Here is a 23,970-nt window from a genome sequence, read left to right as displayed (position 1 = left end):
ATTTAGCATTTGCTTTAAAAATCTTCATATCAATCGGAAGTTAGAAGCAAGAACAAGCAGCAAAACACTCGTAGCTCACATTACCTACCAATTTTTTTATGGGAAAATGTTACTTCTTGTTAATAGATTGTTAGAGGATAAGAGGAAAATTGTTAGTAAAATATAGGATAGGTCTCTTGGTTGAAAGCTGGACTGCATAAATGGTTATTTATAGGTTGGATTAAGGTACTCTAATAGAGAAGGAAATGACCACCATCAGATAAGGTCTTAAATGCATACTCACAAATGACAGCTCTTAATGTGGGGATCAAACAAAGAATCTCTTACTCGCTACAAGCTTATATTTTCTTATGGTCTTGTAGCGACTGATGAGCATCTAATGTATACACTATATATGAAGTCCTCCTTCTTGTTTTTTTTTTCTTGAGTTTTTATTATTTTGTTGCGAAAAACATTAGTGGTGGCAGTTGCCCCTAATTCACAAGGAGTAGATCCGTCTCTGGTTAGATGATATATAGAAAACATTTTTTTTCAATACTGTATGTGCTTTTGAAATGTTTTTGGAGAAGGAAAAGGACATCTGCTATTAACTATCATTTACTTCAAAACGGTAGCTAATTACCATTCTAAACTTTTTAAATCGGTTTAACCGATTTAAAAAAAACTCCCTGAATGGTAGTTAATTGTCTTCGAGATGTTTTAAGTAATTTGAGATACTTTTGAGCAATTGCTAAGTCTCTAAAGAACAACATCCGAAATTATATGCAAGAGCCTTGAAAACCCTCACACTGGACCAACTTACCCAACCCTATCCCTCACCTTGGGGCAAAATTCTATCAACCCCTTCCATTTGAGAGCCTCGACCACAAAAATTACTCTTTAGGCTTCTAGTTTTTCTCTTAGCCACCCTCAAATTACTTAAATACCTACAAAGGCAGTTAAATGACATTCAAAAAGATTTTTTAAATTTCGTTGAACTGATTTAAAAAGTGTAGCTCGATGAAGGAAAAAAGAAATTTCTAAAGCGTGCACGAGGGGTAACTCTCGATTGCCAATATATCGCAGGAAAATTTCTCTTTTCCCTTTCATTTTTGCTCATTCCCACCCCGAACTTCCAAACTTAACCCCAACACAAGTTAACTCACGCAGTCACGCTGAGTACTGAGCGTGAGTTAACTTGCGCGGCCTACAACTAGCTGAGTTGACTACTGGAAAAAAAAAAACCCATGGAAGTTAAGTCCCGCTAGCTAATGTTTTCGATTTTCATGTGATTCATTTAGTAACAACAATGGCAAACTTCTTCTACGCAAAGCTCAAACATGTGATTCATGGTTAGTTATATACGTACATTAACCACTATTACCTCTCAAATCTCAATGCTTTGTGACCATGCATAAGTTTCTTAACCGACATCCCCTTTATTGTCCTTTTCTTTTTCTTTTACTAATCCAAAAATATAATAAATTACCTTGATTAATATGAATTCTGAACTTGTTTTGATGAAATTATTATTTTTGGTTTCAGTATTTTTCTTTTTTTTTTTCCTCATCGGCTTAAATTCATTTGCCATGTGTTGTTGCAGTGCAATGTCTCTGAAAACTCAGAGGAAAACTTTAGCCAATAGGATTTAAGTCCAATAGGAATTTTTTTCTGCGACAGTTGGCTGCTATTAGTTGTAGGTAGCGCAAGTTAACTCACGTTTGGTACCCAACGTGAGTTAACTTGCGCTGGGGTTAATTTTTAATGTTTGGGAGGGGGGGTGAAAATAAGTAAAAATGAAAGAGAAAAGAGCAATTTTCATAACCCAGGGAATTATTTCCACATTTTAACTTTGTTTGCTCTTGAAGTGTATAGGAAATTGAGTTATTAGTATTGACACCACCTTTATCAATACTACACCCAGCCTTTTACTAAGTTTAAACTTTTAATGACAAATTTATTATGGAAGTTTATATTTAGAAGGCGAAATGAGTTCAAACAAATATTTATCTAAAAATAAGCTTTTGAAGAATTGGGTGTAGCAGTAAAAATACAGGTGTTGTTATTGACAAACTCATTTGTCTCAATCTTAAACCAACATAGTAAAAACCGACTTCTATTTCTTGATTTGTTTGTTGCGAGACATTCTAACTTCATACAAAAGATGTTTTGTTGTTGATTCAGTGATTAGTTTTATATCTGAATCAAAATACCTACACTGTAAAGGATACGTCGAGAAACCTACTTACGATGGGATAAGATCCTCTCCATTTGGTCTTTGAGCATGATATTTTTCGACTTAAATGCACTCAAAGAATACTTTCACAAAATTTTGACAAAGAAAAAAAAATGTTCCCACAACCATTAACCACGTACATATTCGTTATAAATCTTGAGAATAAAATAAAATTATATACATCATTCATTCTTTTTAATAGTGGTTCTGAAAAAAAAAATTCCCACAACCATTAACCACATACATGTTTAAGATATTCCACTATAAAAATTGTAGCAAAAAGATATTATACTGTAAAAATCTATTTAAAAAAAAAAACTAAAACAAATGGGCCCTATGTTTAAGGTGTGTGATCATACATACTGCAACATTTTTAGAAACACCAACTTTTTTATAGTTGAATAAATAATATAGTTAAAAATTTATAGGTCAAATTTTATGTGGATTATTTTTTTCTCTCACTAAAATTTAGGTTCAAAATAATATTGAGCCCTTTTTCATCAAAGACGTTAGTGTGTGTATATCGAATCCTTATCAATTATGTTATGCTCATTAGGACTAACTTGATGATAGATTTGAATAAGAGACGATTTTAACATTTCAATTATTAAAATTATTAATTTTGGAAGATTTTGCAGTAAGCGTGAAATCAAGGATTAATAAATTATAACTACTTGAGAATTTTAAATAAATTGAATATTTTTTATAATGACAATTTTTAATATATCAATTGTAAATTTGTGGAATAAAAATATCTAAACAAAATATCAAGGAACTAAAGTGGCACATAGGTCATACCATGTTGAAAGTATAAGAATTCACCACCGATTAACAATAACTAATCTATGCAAATGAATTGTTACCCTCACAATTGAATTTCTTCATATTATGACCAAGAAACGCACGAAAATATCTTCATATTCACCTACGAGAACACATGTAAACGAAACGCACGAAAATATCTCAGCCGTTCATTTTGACCAACACATGGCCGTGATTTCCATTACATGAGGATTAATAGTTTTTATGTGTTGCTATAGCTTAATTTTTCATCTAACCTATCGCTAAACTACAAGAAAACAATTTTATTCTTCATAACTTTGCTGCAACAAATCGGCGTGCCATTATACTCAGATTTATACGGATATATTTAGATATACAAACAAAATACTGATTCAAATCAAATATCCAAACAAAACATCTGTTGCCACAAATCTTGCATAGAATACTTCCATGCATATATTAGACAAAATATTCATCTCCACATATATATATCATGTCACCCCTTCTGGGCCAGCTCTTCAAATATCATTTCCATATCACCAAAGTACAATCCAATATGTGCTACAGAGTTATATGCCCCCTCTGTACATCTACACTTCTCTCTCTGAATTTGAATAGTTGTGTATAGTGTGCTATACTGTTTGGAACACCTGAGCTAATTGTTAGCTTCTTATAAATAAAAATTTATTTTGCTTATATAAAAAAGAGAATTTGTGCTATAGTCCCTTGTTAATTTATATATTTGTTATTAGCTTTAGAAAATTGTAAGTGGATTTCAACATGTTTATAAACCTATTCTTTGCACCTATTAATTATTGGGGGAAAACTCAAGTATTTTGTAATAGAACTTCATATATATAGACATCTTTGTTAATTATGCATGTGTTAAGTATAAATGGAATGCAAAGAATATGAAATAGTGTCCGAAAGCATTTCAAAATTATAATTGTTTAGATACGTACTAGGATTGTTGGGACTTCTAAGAGAGTCTAAACGAATCAGTTTGATCATCGGGTTGAGTTAAAGCTATCACATCTTTATCCAAAATATTGAGACATATTAGATACAGAGTCATCTCAATTTAAGACTTCTAACTAAAACACAGTAGGGAACCACTTCTCTCCTCCACCAAGTAAAACTAGGTTATAACAATGTTGGTACTTGGGAAAACCTTAAACATTAAGTGGATCATCATATTGGACTAGTTAAGAGGGCTTGGTGACAACCGAAATAAAAATGATTTGGACACATAAACGTTTTTTTATATACTACTTTTAAATTTTTACATGTCAAATCTATATCATTATGCAAAGACGACTCTAAAGTTAACCCACATCTTACCTACTTTTATGTCGGGCATTTTTTTTTTAAACAAAATCACCCTTAACAATTCAATTCTTTTTCATCTTTCAAAAAAAAAAATTCAATTCTTTTTCAAATTTATTCTTATATTATCGAATATCTGAAAAATAATTATCTTTTAGATGAATATTTTTCCTTAGCAAAAAGATATTTCATTATATATATATATATATATATACAGGGCCGTCTCAACAAATTCGTTGGCCCGGTTTTAATCTATTAAGGGATGTAAAAAAAATTAAATTTTGGGCCCCAAAAAAAAAAATACACAAAACACTATGAAGAAAAATTATTGAAAAAAAAAAACACCTTAGTGGGAGTTGAACCCAAAAAAAAACACCTTAGTGGGAGTTGAACCCATGACCACACCCTCAAAAACAAGCATCCGCGCCACTGAAGCAGTGTGATAAGTTTGATAACATTTCGCTTTTAATGTATATAACAACTAGTTTGGCGCCTTACAAAGTAAAAAAAAAGTGTTTTGGGCCCCCAAAAAAATGAGGCCCGGTGACATAGCCCAGCCTCGACGGGCTATGGGCCGGCCCTGTATATATATATATATTGACACAAAATGAAATACCAAAGAAAAATGCGGATAGACATGAAAGTTAAAGTATAAGAAGTACTATTACAAGCTTTATAAAAAAAATAAAAATAAAAGAAGTACCAAAGAAAGAAGCATTTACTTTGATATATTGAGGTAAAGGTTGGTGAATAAAACATTACATAAAGTATATTTTTTTATCTTCTAATTTGTTTATCAGGTCAAAAGCAAAATAGATTAAAACCTCCATAATAAGCGCAAGGAGATCCTAGGAGGGATAAAAAAGTATAAACAAATAGAACAAGCTAGAGAACTAGCCAAGCAAGTAGAAGCAACTCATTATAAAAAATTATAACGGAAACACTCCAAAGATGAAATTTAAACGATCAGAGTGATTTATGCGTCTTTACCCACCATCAAGAATAATGCTTGATACGACCAAAAAGCTGTTGTAGAGTTAATAATTTACAACCCGTAATATCCTATACTTAATAGCGTCCTTCATTTTACTTGATTGATTCATATTTTTTTAATTTGATTGTTGGATTTTTTATCACCTATTGGCCCCATTGGTAAGTTTTGTTGGATTGTAAATTTATGTCATACATGTCATCTAGGTAAATATTTACGTAAGTCTAAAATTATTTGATATGTTATTGATACTAACAAAAATTAAGAGTTTATGCGCTTCTATTGAACATCATTAATCTTGCTGGGGCTCAACAATATCATATCAAATGATTTTAGATCTGTGTAAAAATTTATATATATGATCTATATGATATAAAATTATAATTCAACAATCTAATTTGAAAAATATATAACGAGTAAAATAATATTGAGCGGTGTAACATTGATATAACATTACATCAGTGTAATTTGATTCATTCTCATACACACACACCATTTCATTTTTAAAAGCTTATATACACCTCATAATTGTTCTCACTACTCAAAATAGGTGATAAAAAACACAGTTTAATAAAAACACCTTATTAAAAATAGGTGATAAAAAATCCAACAATCCAACAAAACTGTGATCAATCTTATAGGATTCTTTGCCATTCGATCATAGTTAGATCACAGTTAGATGACAAAGATTAAATCTTCATTTTATTTATAGGATTCTTTGCTGTTACAGCAGGGTGCTGTAATCAGTGATAGTCGTCCGATCACAGTTAGATGACAAAGATTGTTTAACTAAAAACACAGTTTTCAATCTTAACCATTTGATCTGACATGAACGGTTGAGATTAAACTGTGTGAAACTGCATGCTGCTTTTACAGCAGCAAAACCTGATCCCAAAATTTATAGGTTCGTCCATGTTCAACATCTATTTTATTTTATTTTATATAATTTGAGTCTTCTAACACGCATTTGATACACAAACAAGGATGTCTCAATTCCAAAGTTGATATGCAAGAGCAACATATTTATATACCATGTAGCCATTACAAAAGTCAAAAATATCATAGGATCATAACTTAAAAAGGAAATGTTGAGGATTATCATAAACAATGCCCTAGTAAATGCCCGAAATCAAAGGGGGGATTGTTTTTGCCATGACTTAGGATATAATAAAAATTCAATCCAGTTGCATTATTATGTTGAGAGAGAGTCAATGTCAGTGCCTTGAGTTCGGATTGTCTTGATGGAAGAGTAGAACATGGGGACCTCTTTGAGAAGGACTCCCATTGATATATAGAAACTCAGATTCCTTATATAATTGTAATGGCCGGCCAGCAGCTACAATTATTGCTATTTTGAGGACCCTTTTAGAAAAAACAATATCTATGTCCATGTTCATAACTCATAAGGACCATCAGTAAATTAAGACAGATATGTCTTTTTTCTAGTACTAACAAAGTATGTCAATTGACTGAGAGAAAAATGAATGGTTCCCACCGCATTGGTCCCTCCATCCACGTGGTTTGAGCTTGAATTGAAAGACTCATCACCTAAATTATATTTCCATTGCATTAAATGTAAAGCATGAAATGGATATATGTATATAACGAGATAGGAGACTTATTTAGAGATAAAAATGTTAAATTGACAACTAGAGTGACCACACTATTTTGGTAGGTGTGCTAATAATGTTATATTTTCAATATTGTCTCTAATACTCACTCTTTTATTGTGAATCCTTTACTTTATGTTATATATATTTTCAAAGTAGGAGATTTACATAAATTTCACTAAAAAAAAATGAGTGTTATAAATTGTTAGAAAGAGAGTATTCATATCATTATTGGCGACTATAAAATAAAGCATTTCTATGTTTTAATTGCATTATTTGGTGGGCTGGTTTAAATTCTTTTAGATTGCATTATTGCAACGCATGATGTATTCTTTTTTACTAATCAATGTATAATGTATTAATAATCAATGTATAATCTTTTTATTGCATTTTAATTTACTTATATAAGAAGATCATGAAGATTTTTCCCATCAAATACACTAGATACGGTAGAACTCAAGCAAAAACATTTATATTTAGGTGAAGTGGGTTTTAAGCACAATAAGAAGGAAATGGTAAACTAGAGGTGTGTAGAGATACTTGAATCGTGATAAGGATAGTTTGTCTCACTGGTTTGTGGCATACACACAATGTAGACCCCTCTCTCTCTAGCATAGCCCGTAAATGTTACTTCAACGTGAGTCGCACATGGCGATTCATCATTCAAATCGTATTTTTTGGTTACTTTCATTTCATCATTCAATTCAATTCAATATAGAAATTTCAAATGATCAAACCTGAGTAAAATGCATCAATCTTTTCTTATATATGTGCTTAAACGGGTATCTTGAATTTGCATCGTAAGTTCAATGTCCTAAAAATATTTGATATGTTGAAACACGGATTTGAATTTACAATTTGTTGATAAATTATTTGCTAAAAAAGATCTCCTAAATTTGAATGAAGCAACTAGATGAGACTGAAAACATGTGGTGGTCTATGTTTCAAAATTTATTATTATTATTATTATTATTATTATTATTATTATTATTATTATTATTATTATTATTATTATTATTATTATTATTATTATTATTATTATTATTATTATAGTCTTAACTACTAGTATTAAAAGTTTTATTTTTATCCCAACTGTTTTTAACTGTTACACTACATTGGTCATTTTTGCTAAGTGATATACCCAAGTAATTTCTAAATTGGTCATAAACATGTTCATAGAGTGATATATCAAAGTTGTCTTTAATTTTCTAGAACACTCATAAATGAGTTTATGAGATTAATTATGAAAATTTATAGAGGTCACTGTCGTTAATAAACTGTAAAATTGATCCTTACTAGTATAGTGACCCGTGCCAAGCACGGGAAATAAGAAACTTTTTTAATCAAATGTATAGATTTTATATTATGTTATCTTAAAATTATAAGTGTGGTTATAATTTAAATTTGATATGTAAAAAAATATCATCTTAATTTTGTTAATTTTGTATATATTTTAAAATATCTAAACATTGCACATAACGATTAAAGTATTTGGATTTATATTTATACTAATTATTTGTGATATAAGATGTACTCATTGTTAAACTTAACATATGTAATATTTTTGCAAAAATACGCCGACGTACTGTATATTATTATTTGTTGACATAATGTATTTTATTAATCATAAAAACTACAAAATTTGTATTTTTTTATATAATAGTCAGTGTCAGATAGGCATGGCAAGAAAACCCATACCCGTGGTTACCCGCCCGAACCAAACCCAATTTGACGGGTCTTCCCCGTTTTTACTGGGTTTGAATATGGGTATGGGTTTTCCCCGATTTCAAAACACGGGTATGAGACGGGTAACGGGTATATAGGTACCCACCCCAAACCCAAACCCATACCCGTCCCAAATGTAAAAAATTACTTTATGTTGATATGTCATGTTCGTTTGTTTGATAATTGTCATGTTAATAAAAACTACAATTGATATTTAAAGGATCAACTAAATCATTTCATCTAACAAATGTTAATGTGAGTGTGTTGTTCGATAATGTATTACAACATTTCTCTGGGGGATGCAAAAAAACTTCACTTATTTATTTAAAAAAATTATTCAATGCGGGGACAGGGATGGGGCGGGGATACCCGAATTCGTCAGGGACGGGGATGAGATTCAATTTCTCATCCCTGTTGGGTATGAGTAGAATAACAGGTAAGTATATGAGAATCGGATATGGGGACGGGGAAGGTAAAACCCGTCCCCCCCCCCCCCCCCCCCCCCACAATGCCATGCCTAGTGTCAGATGTATACACCTAGTCTGTGAATGCAAACGTTTAATTTTTTACGGGTGTGTATAGATATAGTTTGGGCTACAGAAACGCCGATTGTTATTTGTTTTTATTTTTTACAAAACCAATGGTCTAATGTAAATATTATATTTTAGGGTAACAACGATATAAAAAAAAGTTTCATGTATTGTTATACCTGAAAAGTGCATCAATTAAAAGTTAATGGCAGGAGGATCTGCTTATATAGAAATTGCATATGGCCTGTAATGACCAGTACGCCTTACAAAGAAATTAAAAAAAACAACTTCCAAGCAATACGCAACTTTAGTTTTCTAAATTATAGCAACAACAATTCTAAAACATAACCAATGATCATACTTTTTGATAAACTTCACGATACACAACATTTGTGGTCTCCTTGCAAACATTATTATCTTCATCCAAGATGAGCAGCTTCAAACCTTTTCTACAAGTAACTCGAGAGATACCGGCATAGAGAGGTCCATGCGTGAACACGAACATAAGAAGATAAACTCCCACCCGAGATAAAGATTGACCCTGACTTTTATTTATTGTCATTGCAAAACAAAGCGTCAATGGAAATTGCATGCGCCTGAATTCGAAGGGTAGTCCCGGATCACTCGGAATAAGATTCATCATGGGAATGAATACCCTAGTACCGTCCCTTTTCCTGTAATTAGGGTAGCAGCTATCGTGCTCTTCCCTAGATGTGTAACTGTCAGCCTCGCACCATTGCACAATTCATTGGCCTGATCGATGTTTCTCTCCAGAGCTCTTAATACCATTAAGAAATTCCGTTGTTAACCACTCGCTTTGGACATCAGAATTTTCACCCGATCGAAAAACAGAATCAGAGCTTAAATACTCTTTCTCTTCACCTGGACTCAGTGACATCATATATTCATTAACATGCTCAACTGAATCAAGCGTTGGTGCGAGTATTCCCCTTTCTTGGAAAAATAACGGGTCACCAAGATTATCATTCAAATCGGGATACTCGTGCTAAGCACGGGAAATTAACATACATTTTTATATTTTTTTACTCAAGGAATTAACGTTAATGTTTAATAAAATATTATTTAAAATTGAAAATTAATTTACATAAAGTTTGTGAGTAATTAAGTTATTTGATATATAAATCAATATAAATTTAAAGTAACTTTAAATAAATTATATAGTTTTTTTTTGACAAAAATATAACTTAATATTAATAGTTTTTGTAAAAAAAGATAATATTATACAGTTGTATCAAGATCTTTTCTTTTACAATTTTTTTTAGGGAATATTTTCTTTTACAAATATAAAGTATATATATATAGTTTACAACTATATTTTATTTTAAATTGGTATTTTTATCCTAACTAATAAATTGTTTTTGGGGTTAAGTAATTCAAATGATTTGAGTTAAGGAATAAGGAGTTGGAGGTACTGGGTCAAACTCAAACGAAGGAGTAATATTAATTTAACAACTAATTACTAACATTTGTCATTAAAAAAAAGGGAAATTGTTTTGATCTCTCCAACATGATGATATTTGCCCCAAGAATATATTACATTGACATTTAAAAAAATATATATATTTACTATTGTCAAATTCATCTTTTGAAAATGGATTTTTTTTTATAAGATCTATGGTAGCCTGTGTTCCTATTATGATTGGCAAGTATTTAAAGATATAGATGCCCATTTCGAACCTATACCGAATGTAGAAATATATTAATATGTAACATGCAAATCTCTAAATATTATCTCTACTTTTGAGATATTTTTGAACTTTTAATCACTGTAATCATTACCCTAATTTAAAATTGACTAATTACTTTGTGAAGAGGTTCGTTTGGTATAAAATATGGTGTTGTGTGTTTTCCTACCTCAAATGGATTAGATTAATAAAAAATGGTGGATATGAATTTCTAGTAGTAGGTTCGGGTTTGGGAAAATGTTTAGGTTGGGGACGGGTTCAGGTTTGAGGATGAAATTTCTCCTCAACTTTTTTGCACTTCAATAGATTTATTTTCAAGCTCAACTACCTTATTGTCTCATCCGTTTCAACACTTCTTTTACCTCGTGTTCTATAATACGATGATAGTAGTTATAGTTTATATCTGCCTCTCTAATATCTATCTTTTCTTTCTTTCTTGTCCTTTAGCAAGAATATATATAAACTTTTCTCCCTCATTGGTGTGTAAGGATTGGTATAACCCATCAAAAGCTTGTGTTCTTGTTGCGTTTAATGCCTTCTTTACCCCTTTCTTAGCTCTCTTATAATTTTCCTAAATATTTGTACGTGTACACCTATACCACACTTTAAAACATCCCCTTTTGATTCTCATTTTAATTTAAAAATGTTAGTGCCACCATGATTCTTTACTCCTAGTTAGGTCCAAAACCTATTAGTTTTTCTATTGTCTTTTTTGCTACTTTTCTAATCTCATATGTCATCTTGTTCCACTTATCATTTTCGCTTCTATGTAGCTTGACGCAGCCTTCCTTTAAAATCTTTTGTTGGAAAACACTTTGTTTTTCATCCTTTAAATGCCAACATTTGATCCTTGTATCCCAACTGTGGCATCTCCTCTTCTCTCTTCTCTTAACCCTTGCATCTATAACCAATACTATATGTTGGATAGTCAAACTCTCTCCAGGTAAAACCTTAAGTTCATCAAATCTTATTGTCATAATTACTAATAAGAAATACATCTCTCTGAAAACATGACATCTCACTCTTGTATGTAATAAGACTCCCTTTTGTTTTCCTAAAGTAAGATTAGAAGACAACAAAAAATCTGGGATAAATTTACCTTGTGCATTTATCTCCTCGAGGCTATACCCTAATTCACACCTTCAAAACTTATCAAACACTCCTAACATGCCCATTTAGACCCCCTCCTAAAAATGAATTGACAAAAAAATTAGAAATTGAACTGGTAATGAGAATTAGATCTAAGAAAAAAATTAGAATAAGTAATAATGAATTAATTAAAAGAATGATCTCGAGAAAATTTTCAAAAAGAACAGTTTATAGCACTGATGTGAAATTTGTGAGTTGTAACTCAAAATGGTGTGAAAAGTGTGAGTCTCAAACATAATATTTATAGCCAATATGTATGAAACAATCACAAAAAAATTTCCCTTAATTTATGGATGTAGTAATTGAAAATAAAATGGTACATTAATTATCAACAATTTATACGATTAAAATTAGAAAGAAAAAAAAAGTACTCATGATTAATTTTAGGGGAAACAAATACTCATGATGCACATCTCTATTTAATTTTTTTATATAAATACGTAAAAAAAAATGTAAATGTGTTCAAAAACCAGATGTATAATTCTTTTTATGTAAAATGTATTTAAACACAATTTTTTCCACAGAAAAAAAGAAGATCAAAAGATTTGAATTAAAAAGTCAAATAGGCATTCCATTCTATCCTTGTTCTAGAAATAAATACAATAATATACTCATTTACGAATCATTCCACATTTAATCATATTTTATTAAAAAATTTGACAAAAATGGTTATAAATATTATGGCCTTTTAATTCATAATTACGATTTCAATAACTCAATACACCTTCAAAATCTTTATGTTAAATGGAGATACAAATTCATTATTATCACAATTTTAAGTAATATTAAAAAAAACATTTAAATTATCTAAAATTCACCCATTTATGATTTTAATTCCAATTAAATACCTCAAATTCCAAAAAATATTCTGTCCTAAAATAAAGTATCCAATTTTCTTTTGCTATATCACTATATCGTGCCACTTTTGTAATTGTGTTTTTAGATTGACAATAAAATATGGAGAAAGAAATTACTGTAATGGGATGTCAGTTTATGTAAAGCTAATTTTTTCCGATCATATATGCTCATTAAACTCTTTTTTCATATCATATTGTAACCATATTTTTCATATTTGTTGCCAATCACCCATTTATGATTTTAATTCCAATTAAATACCTCAAACTCCAATATTTTTTTTGTCCTAAAATAAATTATCCGATTTTTTTTCCTTTCCTAAAGTAAATATTCAACGAAATTTATTAAAAAAAAATATGGTGGATCACGGTCACTATACTTGGCGCTGGGATAAGACAAAAAAATATGGTGGATCACGGCCACTATACTTGGCGCAGGGATAAAACAATATTCATATTTTTGGCACAGGGATAAATATCAGCGTGGGTTAACCTTTTATTTTCAACGATATTTTTTATTTATTCTACACATATTTTCATGTTATAATTGAAATATCATATTATATAAAACAATCTCGTTAAAATTTCATTCCTTAATACCAACTATAAAATATATGATAACTAAACACTATATTACATGATTATACAAATAATATAATAATACAATATCATTGGTCTTCCAAAAAAAAACATTGAATTGCAACATTTCCATAAAAAAAAATAACATATAATAACACAATATAATTGCTCTTCCAAAAAAACACATTGAATTATAACATTTCCATAAAAAAAATTAGAATAGAAAAACATTAGAGCGCCACATGTCGCTATTTGAAAGAAATCTTAAAACCTTGAAATATGGTGACACTTGTCATGAAAAGAAGAGAAGAAGCCATGAAACAGGTCGTAAATTTATATTATATAGATAAATTAACTGATTATGGCTCTGTTTGGTAAAAATAGCGGATAGCTGATAAGCTAGCTGATAGCTGATAGCTTATAGCTGATTGCTGATAGCTGATGACTGATGACTTATAGCTGATAAGCTAATTGAAGTGTTTGGTAAATTTAGCGGTAGAACTAACTTATAAATGTAAAATGACATAAAAGGACATTCTTAATTTATAGTAAAATTTATATTAATTTATATTTAAGTGTTTATAATTTAATGATTTAATATTATTAATTTAACGATTTAATATATTATGAGTTATCATTGCACTGAAAAATATATATTCAAACTTGTCATTTTTATGAAAAAATCATAATGTAATTAATGGAAGAAAAAAATTTAAACGAAAGGTAATGAAGATTTTTGAAAGAGAAAAAAAAATTATATTGCATCCAAGGTATATTGCATTGAAGAAACAATGGAAGGAAAATAACGGAACGTAAGTTCCAGTTTTTTAAAAAAAAAACAATGGAATAAATTATATTCCATCCAAGGTATATAACAACGGAACGTAAGTTCCAGTTTAAAAAAAAACAATGGAATAAATTATGTTTTTAAAAAAATAATTATTATCAGAACTTTCATTTATAAAAGAAACCTTCAGATATGCATATTTAAAACACATGTATCTTAATTTATAATATAATAAAAGATAAAGGGTGAAAATGGAATTTAGTTAGACTAATAAGGGTAAAATTGGAATTAAAAGTGAGACGCTATAAGCTATAAGCTCAAACACTACTCGGAATAGCTTCTGAAAAATAGCTTATAAGCTCGTGAAATAAGCTATAAGCTCGTGGCAAAAGACCATTACCAAACAGAGCTTTTTTTGTCAAAACGAGCTTATAAGCTATGAGCTATAAGCTCATTTTTGGTGTTACCAAACAGTGCCTATGTGTTTATATATTAACAATTTACTATCAATTTAATCTCTACGTTTAACCACTTATTATCAATTTAGTCCCTAACACACTTCTATAAGGATAAATATGAATACAATTTAACAGAGTAACGGACATTGTTGAAATATTCATAATTCATGGACTTATTTAAAAGCGTCCTCCAAAGTTGAATTTGTAGTTTACACATATCTTGCTTGTGCTCTTGTGATAATCATATTATGTATCTTATGTGGCTTGCAACCCACATGAAGTTCCCTCCGCACATGCCCTTGTGTTTGGCTCAAACTTGTCAATTGTTTATTATAGAGGGCGATTGTGGCCTATGGGTGTCGGGGGAACAAACAATCCATTGTTTGCAATTTGTGTTTTCTTTAATCTTTTGTTACTAGTTGACGTTCTAAGAATTGATATTAATTTTAGATGATGAATAACTATGGTGCAAAATTCGAGGTGACAAGGTTCGATGGGACGAGTAATTTGTTATTATGGCAAAGGTGGGTTAAAGATATGTTGGCTCGACAAAGTTTATAAAAGGCACTACGTGATATGAAACTGATAGACATGGATGACAATTATTTGGTTGAGATGTAGGAGAAGGCTGCAAGATTGATACGTCTATGTGTTTCAGACGAGATGATGTATCATATCTTGGACTTAATGACTCCGAAGGAGGTTTGGGATAAATTAGAAAATCAGTATATTTCCAAGACGATTATGAACAAATTCTTGACGAAGTAGTGACTATATAGTCTGAGGATGCAGGAAGGATCAGATTTTCCGCTGATGAACAAACTCTTCATGAAGACCCGACTATACAATCTGAGGATGCAGGAAGGATCTGATTTGCAACAACATGTCAACGTCTTCGATAACATAATCACCAAACTGGTGAAGCTTGGGGTGAAGATCGATGACGAAGACAAGGGAATTATTTTGTTGTGTTCATTATCAGGTTCAAATGACTACTTGGTGACTACACTAGAAAGACAATATCAACCTCAATATTATTACATTTAGTGATACACTCTAATCATCTTAGAGCGAAGAAAAGTGCACTCATAAAGAAAAGTGAAGAGAAATTGGAGAATAAAGTGAAACCTAGTTATTATTCAACATATACGAATTGGTTTACCGTTACATCATATATAGACAATCTTAACTTTACAATTTGCATAATCATAAGAAATGGAAGTAAGGAAATTGTAAATTTAGAAAAGGAAATAAATTAAACCATAAAATTAAAAAAGAGAAATAATTGAATGTAATCAACAAAATCCTTCATCTAACGAGTTCATATCATTATAGCGTGTGATACTGTATTCAACAACAGCAAAAATGAGAAAAATAATACTATAGAAAACTAAGTAGTAGGGTCAAATGCCTCGTATCCAGATAGAGCAGATAATTTATTTTTTTAAAGAAAAGCCCACATAATTAATGATCAGTCATGCTTGTTTTCTGCCAATTATTTGATAAATTATCACGGAAACAAGATATACATTATCTGTTAAGTGGAAGGGGGAGAAAATACAGTGGTCAATTTGTCTACCAACAACATCATCCTTCCTCACATCACATCCCTATAATTAAGTGACAAAAATAGCTTCAACTCACAAACAATATTTCTCTTTCTCTTCATACATATCCATTACACATATTAATCAACAACAAAAAATATCCATTACACCTTTCAAATTTCATTAATCAATGTTACAAAAAATTCACGAGCATTCTTGATTTCATTTTATTTTTATAAAAAAAATAAAATCAAAATTGGAAAAACGCCATCCACAAGCCTAATATATTATATACTATTCTTATATAGAAGTACCTTCCAAAAATTATAATATTATATAGTAGATGCATAGTGAGAGTGCAGAGCAAAACTCTGCAAGTAGCACACTTACAAACAAAAATCATAAGTTGTGGCTGAAAGAGATCCAAGCTAGTTTCTTCTTCCAAACACTCCCTTGCCGCTTCCTAAAAAGGCAACATTACCATTTTCAAAGTCCATTAAGGAGAGCACTAGTTCCATCTCTTTCACAAGAAAACTAAACCTTAATTGGGTGCAAAAAATCAAAAACATTCCTACCCTAGCTACTAGCTAGCATGTAAGTACTCTTTTATTATATGGTTTATGATAATTTATAACTATAGTTTCTTTATATATATATATATATATATATATATATATATATATATATATATATATATATATATATATATAATTCATCACTTTATTATTAATGTATTATTATAGTTAGAATTATATTGTAAGGTTGTTGATCTATTATTTTTTGTGTTTATAGTGTGTGGAAATTAATCAAGAAACTAGCCAAATAGGATTATCATGCTAGCAGTAGCACCATTGAGTAGCATAAGAGATGAAAGCCAAACAGAAATGGAGGAGAATTTATCAATTGAGACATGTGACTTTGCTGATCTTTCTGAAGGGAACTTATTGGAAAGCATCAATTTCGAATTCGATGATGATTTCTTCGTATGCTTCAACGACGGAGATGTGTTACCGGATCTTGAGATGGACCCAGAAATGCTTGCTGAATTCTCCCTCAGCAGCAGTGAGGAATCGGATATAAATTCATTAGGCGCAAATAGCAAATCTTGTAATGATGGGAATATGGTTAGTATTGAGAGAAAATTACAAGATGAAGAGAAAGTAGTTTCTTCTTCAGATTCTGGTTCGAGTCGTGTGGAAGAGATAATTAGCAAAAGAGATGAATCCGTTGTGCCGAATCCATTGCCTAAGGAAGGTGAGAAAGGAAGAAAATCATCATCTCAATCAAAGAATAATCCTCATGGGAAGAGAAAAGTGAAGGTGAGTTGCTATATATATAATTGCTATTTAATTTGGTATATGTTTGTTAATTAGTTACAAACCCTTAATTTTTTTTTCTTTTCAAAAGACCCTTTGTTGATTGTTTATTATAAGAAATTGAACTTCTTAACCGGAGTTTACAACACTTACACAATCTGCGCAATAACCACTTGCGCTAGGTTTTTTCTCCTTCTTTGAGCACATGGCAATACCTTATGATTTAGGTAATATGAAGTTCATGTGAAGCTGAGATAACCTTGAATGATCTGTCGCTATCTTTATATTTAGGGTGCGTTTGTTTCAACTTTTAAAAAAATAGATTTTAGGTTAAAAGAATCTAGAGATTTTTTTTTAGAGATTTTTAAAAAAATCTAAAGCTATTTTCGTTTGCCTACTACCCATAAAAATCTATTTTAAAAAAAAAAAAGAGTATTAACATGTACATGTATTACCTTCTTGTTGTTGAAAAAAATAGATTTTGAGAAAAGCTAATCCTAATAGCTTTTCATTTTAGGATCAAAATAGATTTTTTTGATAAAATGATTTTTCTAAAAATCCTAAACAAACACTTAAAAATGAAAAAGGTGATTTTTTTAAGGGAAAAAATAGATTTTTTTGAAAAAAAAGCTTAAACAAACGGAGCCTTAGTCTTATCAAGTTTTTGAATGCAAAAGAACTCACGGGTATACTGTAAGCAAGAGAGAGATATATCTCATAACCTTGTTGGAATAACTATTTTTGGTAGTGTTTTTTTTTTGTAAATTAAGCTATTTTTAGAATAACTTCTTACAATTTTAGAGAGTTAATCACTCTCAACATATATTATACAATTTTGAAAATAGATTTTGTTGTAATTGCATGATGCAATAAATCTCAGCCAGTCGATCTAAATTAACGGACATATCGTCTAACTTTGAAATTGATTGGTTAATCTAGACACTCTGATCTAGAATCAATGATCGAGATCTAAGAATTATTTCTTAGGAGTTGTTTTTTTTTTCCTCTTGTGTGTTTGTTTGTTCCATGCATAATAGGTTAGAGTACCCCTTAGATTCACCATTCAAAAAATAGTGATCAAGATCTATTACTGCATGAACCACCAATAGTAGAAAATCCAAGTCCTAAAATTCAAAGGAATTTCTGAGAACATACTTAAAAATCCTATTACATATCTAACTAATTAATGTCCCAGCACAAAATATATTCACACAATTTGACACTTTATTATTAAATTTGCCGGATTTGTACTTTATAGTATGATATAAATAATGATGTGTTTATGTTTGTTGTTGGGTTGTGTAAATTAGGTGGATTGGACCCCAGAATTGCACAGAAGATTCGTACAAGCAGTAGAGCAGCTAGGTGTGGATAAGGCTGTACCTTCAAGAATTTTGGAAATTATGGGAATTGACTGCCTCACCCGCCATAACATCGCCAGCCACCTTCAAGTATATATTCATTTTCATCCTCTCTTTAATTTCAAACCTCAATATACTGAAAAAAAAGTGTTATTTTAAATCTATTTCTCTAGTAAATGATCGAGCTTGTTTTGATTTTCTTTTGATATTATTATACAAATTCACGTAAATTTAAGCATCTAATGGGAAAAAAATCTACGTAAATTAAATTGTTGGTTAGAGTTTAGATTTAAAACATAGATACATGAAAGAAAAATTTAAGTAAATTATAGTTGATTTATTTTAGCGAGGGAAGATTAAATTCTAAAATTAAATATTGAATTTTGAACGTATATATGCAGAAATATAGATCGCATAGGAAACATTTGTTAGCACGTGAAGCTGAAGCAGCAAGCTGGAGTCAAAGGAGGCAATTGTTTGGAACAAATAGAGGAGTTGGAGGAAAAAGAGATATTGTGAATCATTGGGTTGCACCAACCATGGGTTTCCCTCCCATGCCACCAGTACACCATTTTAGACCTTTACATGTATGGGGGCACCATCCCGTGGATCAGTCGTTTATGCATATGTGGCCTAAATATTCGCCTCACCAGCCACCGGTTAACTGGGCACCTGCGCGGCCGGCTCCACCTCCTAACGCTTCGTATTGGCATCAACGGGTAAGTAAATTAAGTTTCAAATGCATATCTCGAGTTGTTGAGCTGTAACGCCCAAAAGAGATCCAAAATTTTGATGATATATTGACAATTAACATTTTTATATATAAAAGGAGAAAGACTTATGTGGACCAGGACCATACAATTGGGTTTGGTCACACACATAGTTTTTTCTTTCTTTCTTTACTTTTTCCATTTTCTCTCTCTTCTCTCTCATTTCTTTGGTTGTGACCACACAATGGGGTTTGGTCCCTGGTCCACACAAGTATTTTCCATATAAAAGTCATTTTATTTGAGCTAGCAAACCCTAAGTTAATTGGATAGTAAACAAAAACTTGGTTTTTCTTTGGACTCGAGACATAAAATTAGTTAGGTCATACTTAATAACGGAGTCAAATTATAATCAATTAATTAAGCTTACTATATATAATGAGTCTGTACTCAAAATGTGGAACCACATTTAAATCTCTTCATTGTCAACAGCATAGAAGTTGTAGAGAGGATAAAAAGTTTAAGCTAGAAAAGATTATGTTACAAACTTGCAAGGACTCTCAAACATGATTAACATACTTTATATGCTTAGACTTAGCTTCACCAAAAGCTTGGATTCATATTCTCTCTCCTTTTGTATCACTAATGATCAAAATATAGCAGTTTAGGGTAAAAAGTTAAACAGTTATTTTGAGATTTTTTTTCTTTCTTGAGCTGTTATATTTCATCAGCAGAAAAAACAAGTTATCTTAATTACTTTTTTTGACAAAAAGTTATCTTAGTTAAAACAGCATAGAAAATGACCAATCTCCTAATTCCCTATTTCATTTTATTTGTCTAAATAGTTTCTTTCTTTTTTTGTGTAGGCTCCAAATGCACCAACTGCAGGAACACCATGCTTTCCACAGCCTCTGACAACAACGGTAACTATTCACGTTACTCTTTTGTATTTACTAGAATTGTCTTCTACTTCCAAATTTGGATTCTTATGTGAATTTACTTACAATACAAACAATGTCATTTTTATTACTCACAAAAGTCATGCATTATTTAACTTATTCATTTTTTTTTGTTACAATTATTTAACTTATTCATATTATTGAGGAAATTAATTCATAAATACTATAAAATGCAGAGATTTGGCTCTCCAACCGTTCCGGGCATTCCACCACCCCATGCCATGTACCAATTAGATCCCGGTGTTGTCGTCCCCGCCGGTCAACCATCTCCTCAGCCTCTCTTAGACTTCCATCCGGTAATTTTTCTTTTCTTTTATCTTGTAAATTTTTTAGAAAAACTATTCTTTATAATCTATGAAAAAACTATTAAATTTTATTTTTGGCTTCTTATAATTGCTTTGAAGGGAAAAAAAAACTAATTTTTTTAATGGAAAACACTATTTTCAAATAATGTTTTAGGATCAGAATGACAATTTTTTTATTATGGTTTAGTCTAATTATTTCTTCCATCCCGTCATTTTCTTGCTTGTCTCTCTCCATCCTCCTCTCTCTTTCTCCAAAACACACAGCATGAATTCACAACGCATTATTGTTCGTCCGTGTCTATAAATACAACCTTTTATTTTGTTGTTTTTCGTATCTTTCTTACCAGCAGTTTATTTCACGTTTTGATATTGTAACTTAGTCAAAAAAATTTAAGAGAATAATATTAAAATATTGCATGCTTGATGTGTACGTTATATTTTTGTTTTAACAGTCAAAGGAGAGCATCGACGCAGCTATTAGTGATGTATTATCAAAACCATATTTACCATTGCCTCTTGGCCTTAAAGCTCCAGCACTTGAAGGTGTAATGGGTGAATTACAGAAACAAGGAATTCCAAATATTCCACCCTCTTGTGCTTGAACAGGAGAGGATGTTTTTGGTTCATTGCACAAGGTCACGAAACCCTAATTCGACGAATTTTCATATTCTCACTTCTTTTTGTTTGTTTGAACAAAAAGATAGACAATAATATTGAAGAACTTTCTTTGTTCATATGCCATACTGTCTAGTAGACCAACATGAAAAGTTTAACTCGAGCTTCTGCTATATATTATTATTAACATAATGTGATATATGTGGGATTATAAGGCTGTGATTTTTGTATTGGCCGAGGAAGATGATATTAATGAGACAAATAATGTGAGGAATATCAGTAACGTACTTTTAGTGAAATGTTTTTAATTATTTCATTGATATCTTAGTAATTGATTTACATTTTATTTGTATTTTTTGTTTTATAATACTGTGTGTATACTTTAGAAATTCCTATTAAATTTTCTTCAAACCTAAAATTTTCTTGGAAGTATAATTTCCGAATCTATTGATTATTTCTGGAAATTAGTTTTTCAAATACATACAAATGTGTTCAAAAAAATATTTATAGACTTATTTCCCAATAATTTATACGTATATTTCTCCAAATCAATCGGCTTTCATCAAAAGTAGAGAAGTAGCTATTGGATGATGTTGTCATAAATGAAATCATTGATCCAACAAGTATGGGAGTGAGTGACTTATTTTGAAAGTTGACTTCAAAAAGTTTACGATTTTGGTTTTTAGATTATACGATGAAGATGTTAGGTTTTGACGGTAAGTATAGATCTTGGATTTGGGCATGCACATGTTTTCTCATATGGATATCCAGTTAGTATGTTGGTTAACGATAACTTTACAATGAAGGTAAATATTCAAAGAGGGCTCAAGTAAGGTGACCATCTCATCATGCTCTTTCATGGTTTTACTACTGATGGATGGTTGAGTAGCTTTATATAAGGCAAAGGTCGAGAACCTAAATAGTTTACATGGATTTTCGTTGGGTAACTCGAGCCTGATGATCGTCCATTTACAATATGGAGATGATAATATGCTTAATGGGAAGCAAAGTTTGGAGAATATGGGGTCTTTGATGAAAATTATCTAGTGTTTCGAGCTCACTTTAGGCCTAAGAGTTAATTTCTCCAAGAACAAGTTAACTGGGGCATGTACATGTTGGAAAAATAGGACATAGAATTATTATAAACTAATAAATCAAAAGAAATAATAGCACAAACAAATTAACTTATAATAAAATAAAGTACAGAATAGAGGAACTTATCAAATTTTGGCTGAGGCGTGCAAATGCACTGGGCTTAAGAGCATTTCGCCACCACAGGTCAATCACCTGATGCAGTTGGTCCCAAAGCTAGTGCTCTCCAGGATACAACAGCCACTTCTCACTAACACTGCATATGAACTAGCGAGGGCACATGAACAACTCTTGGATGCTTAAGGGAACTTAGTTTGTTACAAAAAAATGTTTATACTTATATAGTTTCTTTCAATTGTATATAAGATGATAAACTGCAACCCCCTTCCCCATAGTGTTCTGCTACCAATTTATATGCCTCTCCTTGATACATGTTCACGTTACAATTAATTAATATAAGCATAACCGTAAGACTATTATTTAGGATTGAAGAAGGAAACTGTAACGTGTACATTGACTAGGCTATAAATGTGTAGGTAGTCAGTTATATGACTTAGTCCAAAGGAAACTAATTATACTAATTAATAAAAATATTACTGAAAATAGTAATAATACTTTAAAATAAATAATTAAACAATAAAATTCCTACAATCCCCCACAATTATTTATTTTAAAGTTTTACGTGTTCCCAAGAGCGTGAAAAATCAATGCATAAGCACTAGTGTCTTTTGGACTATGAACTAGCACATAGAGCAAATGAAATTTGATCCACTAGAATGTCGGTGAGATTATAACCTCTATGAACCTCATTCCGTATGTGAATCAGTGACCTCATCACTCACATTGATCTCTCGTCCAAAGTTTGTTCAACGCGGTGTGGTGCATTTTGGCCTTGCACCTGTGCCTGGATTTCATGAGTGGCTCTAGAAAGTCTGCCCAAGCTTTCATAGAGGCGGCCCCACCTCCAACACTCATATAGGTAAATCTATCAAGTGTACACCACAGTCAAGCACACCACTCAAATGCATGAGCTATAGATTTATTAAGAGCATGAACTCAACCTACAACGCTGTAGTATACACTATCCTACACCATAGGGATGAACTTTAAAAAATAAAATGGATAGTGTCTCATCAAATTGACAAGCAACTTGTTCTTACCCATATGAACATAGCCTTGCGAATTTTCACAATCTATGTTGGGTTACCATCACTCTCAATTTTTGTATTGGACATAATCCATCCCCCTTCGATGTATAAATATTTTTCAATATACTGATGCATCACAAATTATACATTAACTAAGACGTCTCTCAGTTAGTATCTCATATATATTACCATATCATCATCTATGAT

General features: G+C 30.9%; 1 protein-coding gene across 1 annotated transcript; it reads left to right on the top strand.

Annotated features, from left to right (window-relative positions):
- The first annotated feature begins 16,625 nt into the window (after positions 1 to 16,625).
- Positions 16,626 to 21,843, top strand: GLK2 (GOLDEN2-like 2). Its single transcript, XM_085746558.1, has 7 exons — positions 16,626 to 16,854; positions 17,053 to 17,579; positions 18,887 to 19,027; positions 19,339 to 19,656; positions 20,511 to 20,567; positions 20,780 to 20,899; positions 21,361 to 21,843. The coding sequence occupies exons 2-7, from the start codon at positions 17,094 to 17,096 to the stop codon at positions 21,508 to 21,510; spliced, it is 1,272 nt and encodes a 423-aa protein (XP_085602684.1). The 5' UTR covers positions 16,626 to 16,854; positions 17,053 to 17,093; the 3' UTR covers positions 21,511 to 21,843.
- The last annotated feature ends 2,127 nt before the right edge of the window (positions 21,844 to 23,970 follow it).

Source organism: Medicago sativa, chromosome 2, assembly GCF_051527215.1.
Source record: "Medicago sativa cultivar Bolivia chromosome 2, Bolivia_mono, whole genome shotgun sequence".
Taxonomy (NCBI): domain Eukaryota; kingdom Viridiplantae; phylum Streptophyta; class Magnoliopsida; order Fabales; family Fabaceae; genus Medicago; species Medicago sativa.
Note: the sequence above shows the minus strand (reverse complement) of the source record. Positions and strands in the feature narration are given on the sequence as shown.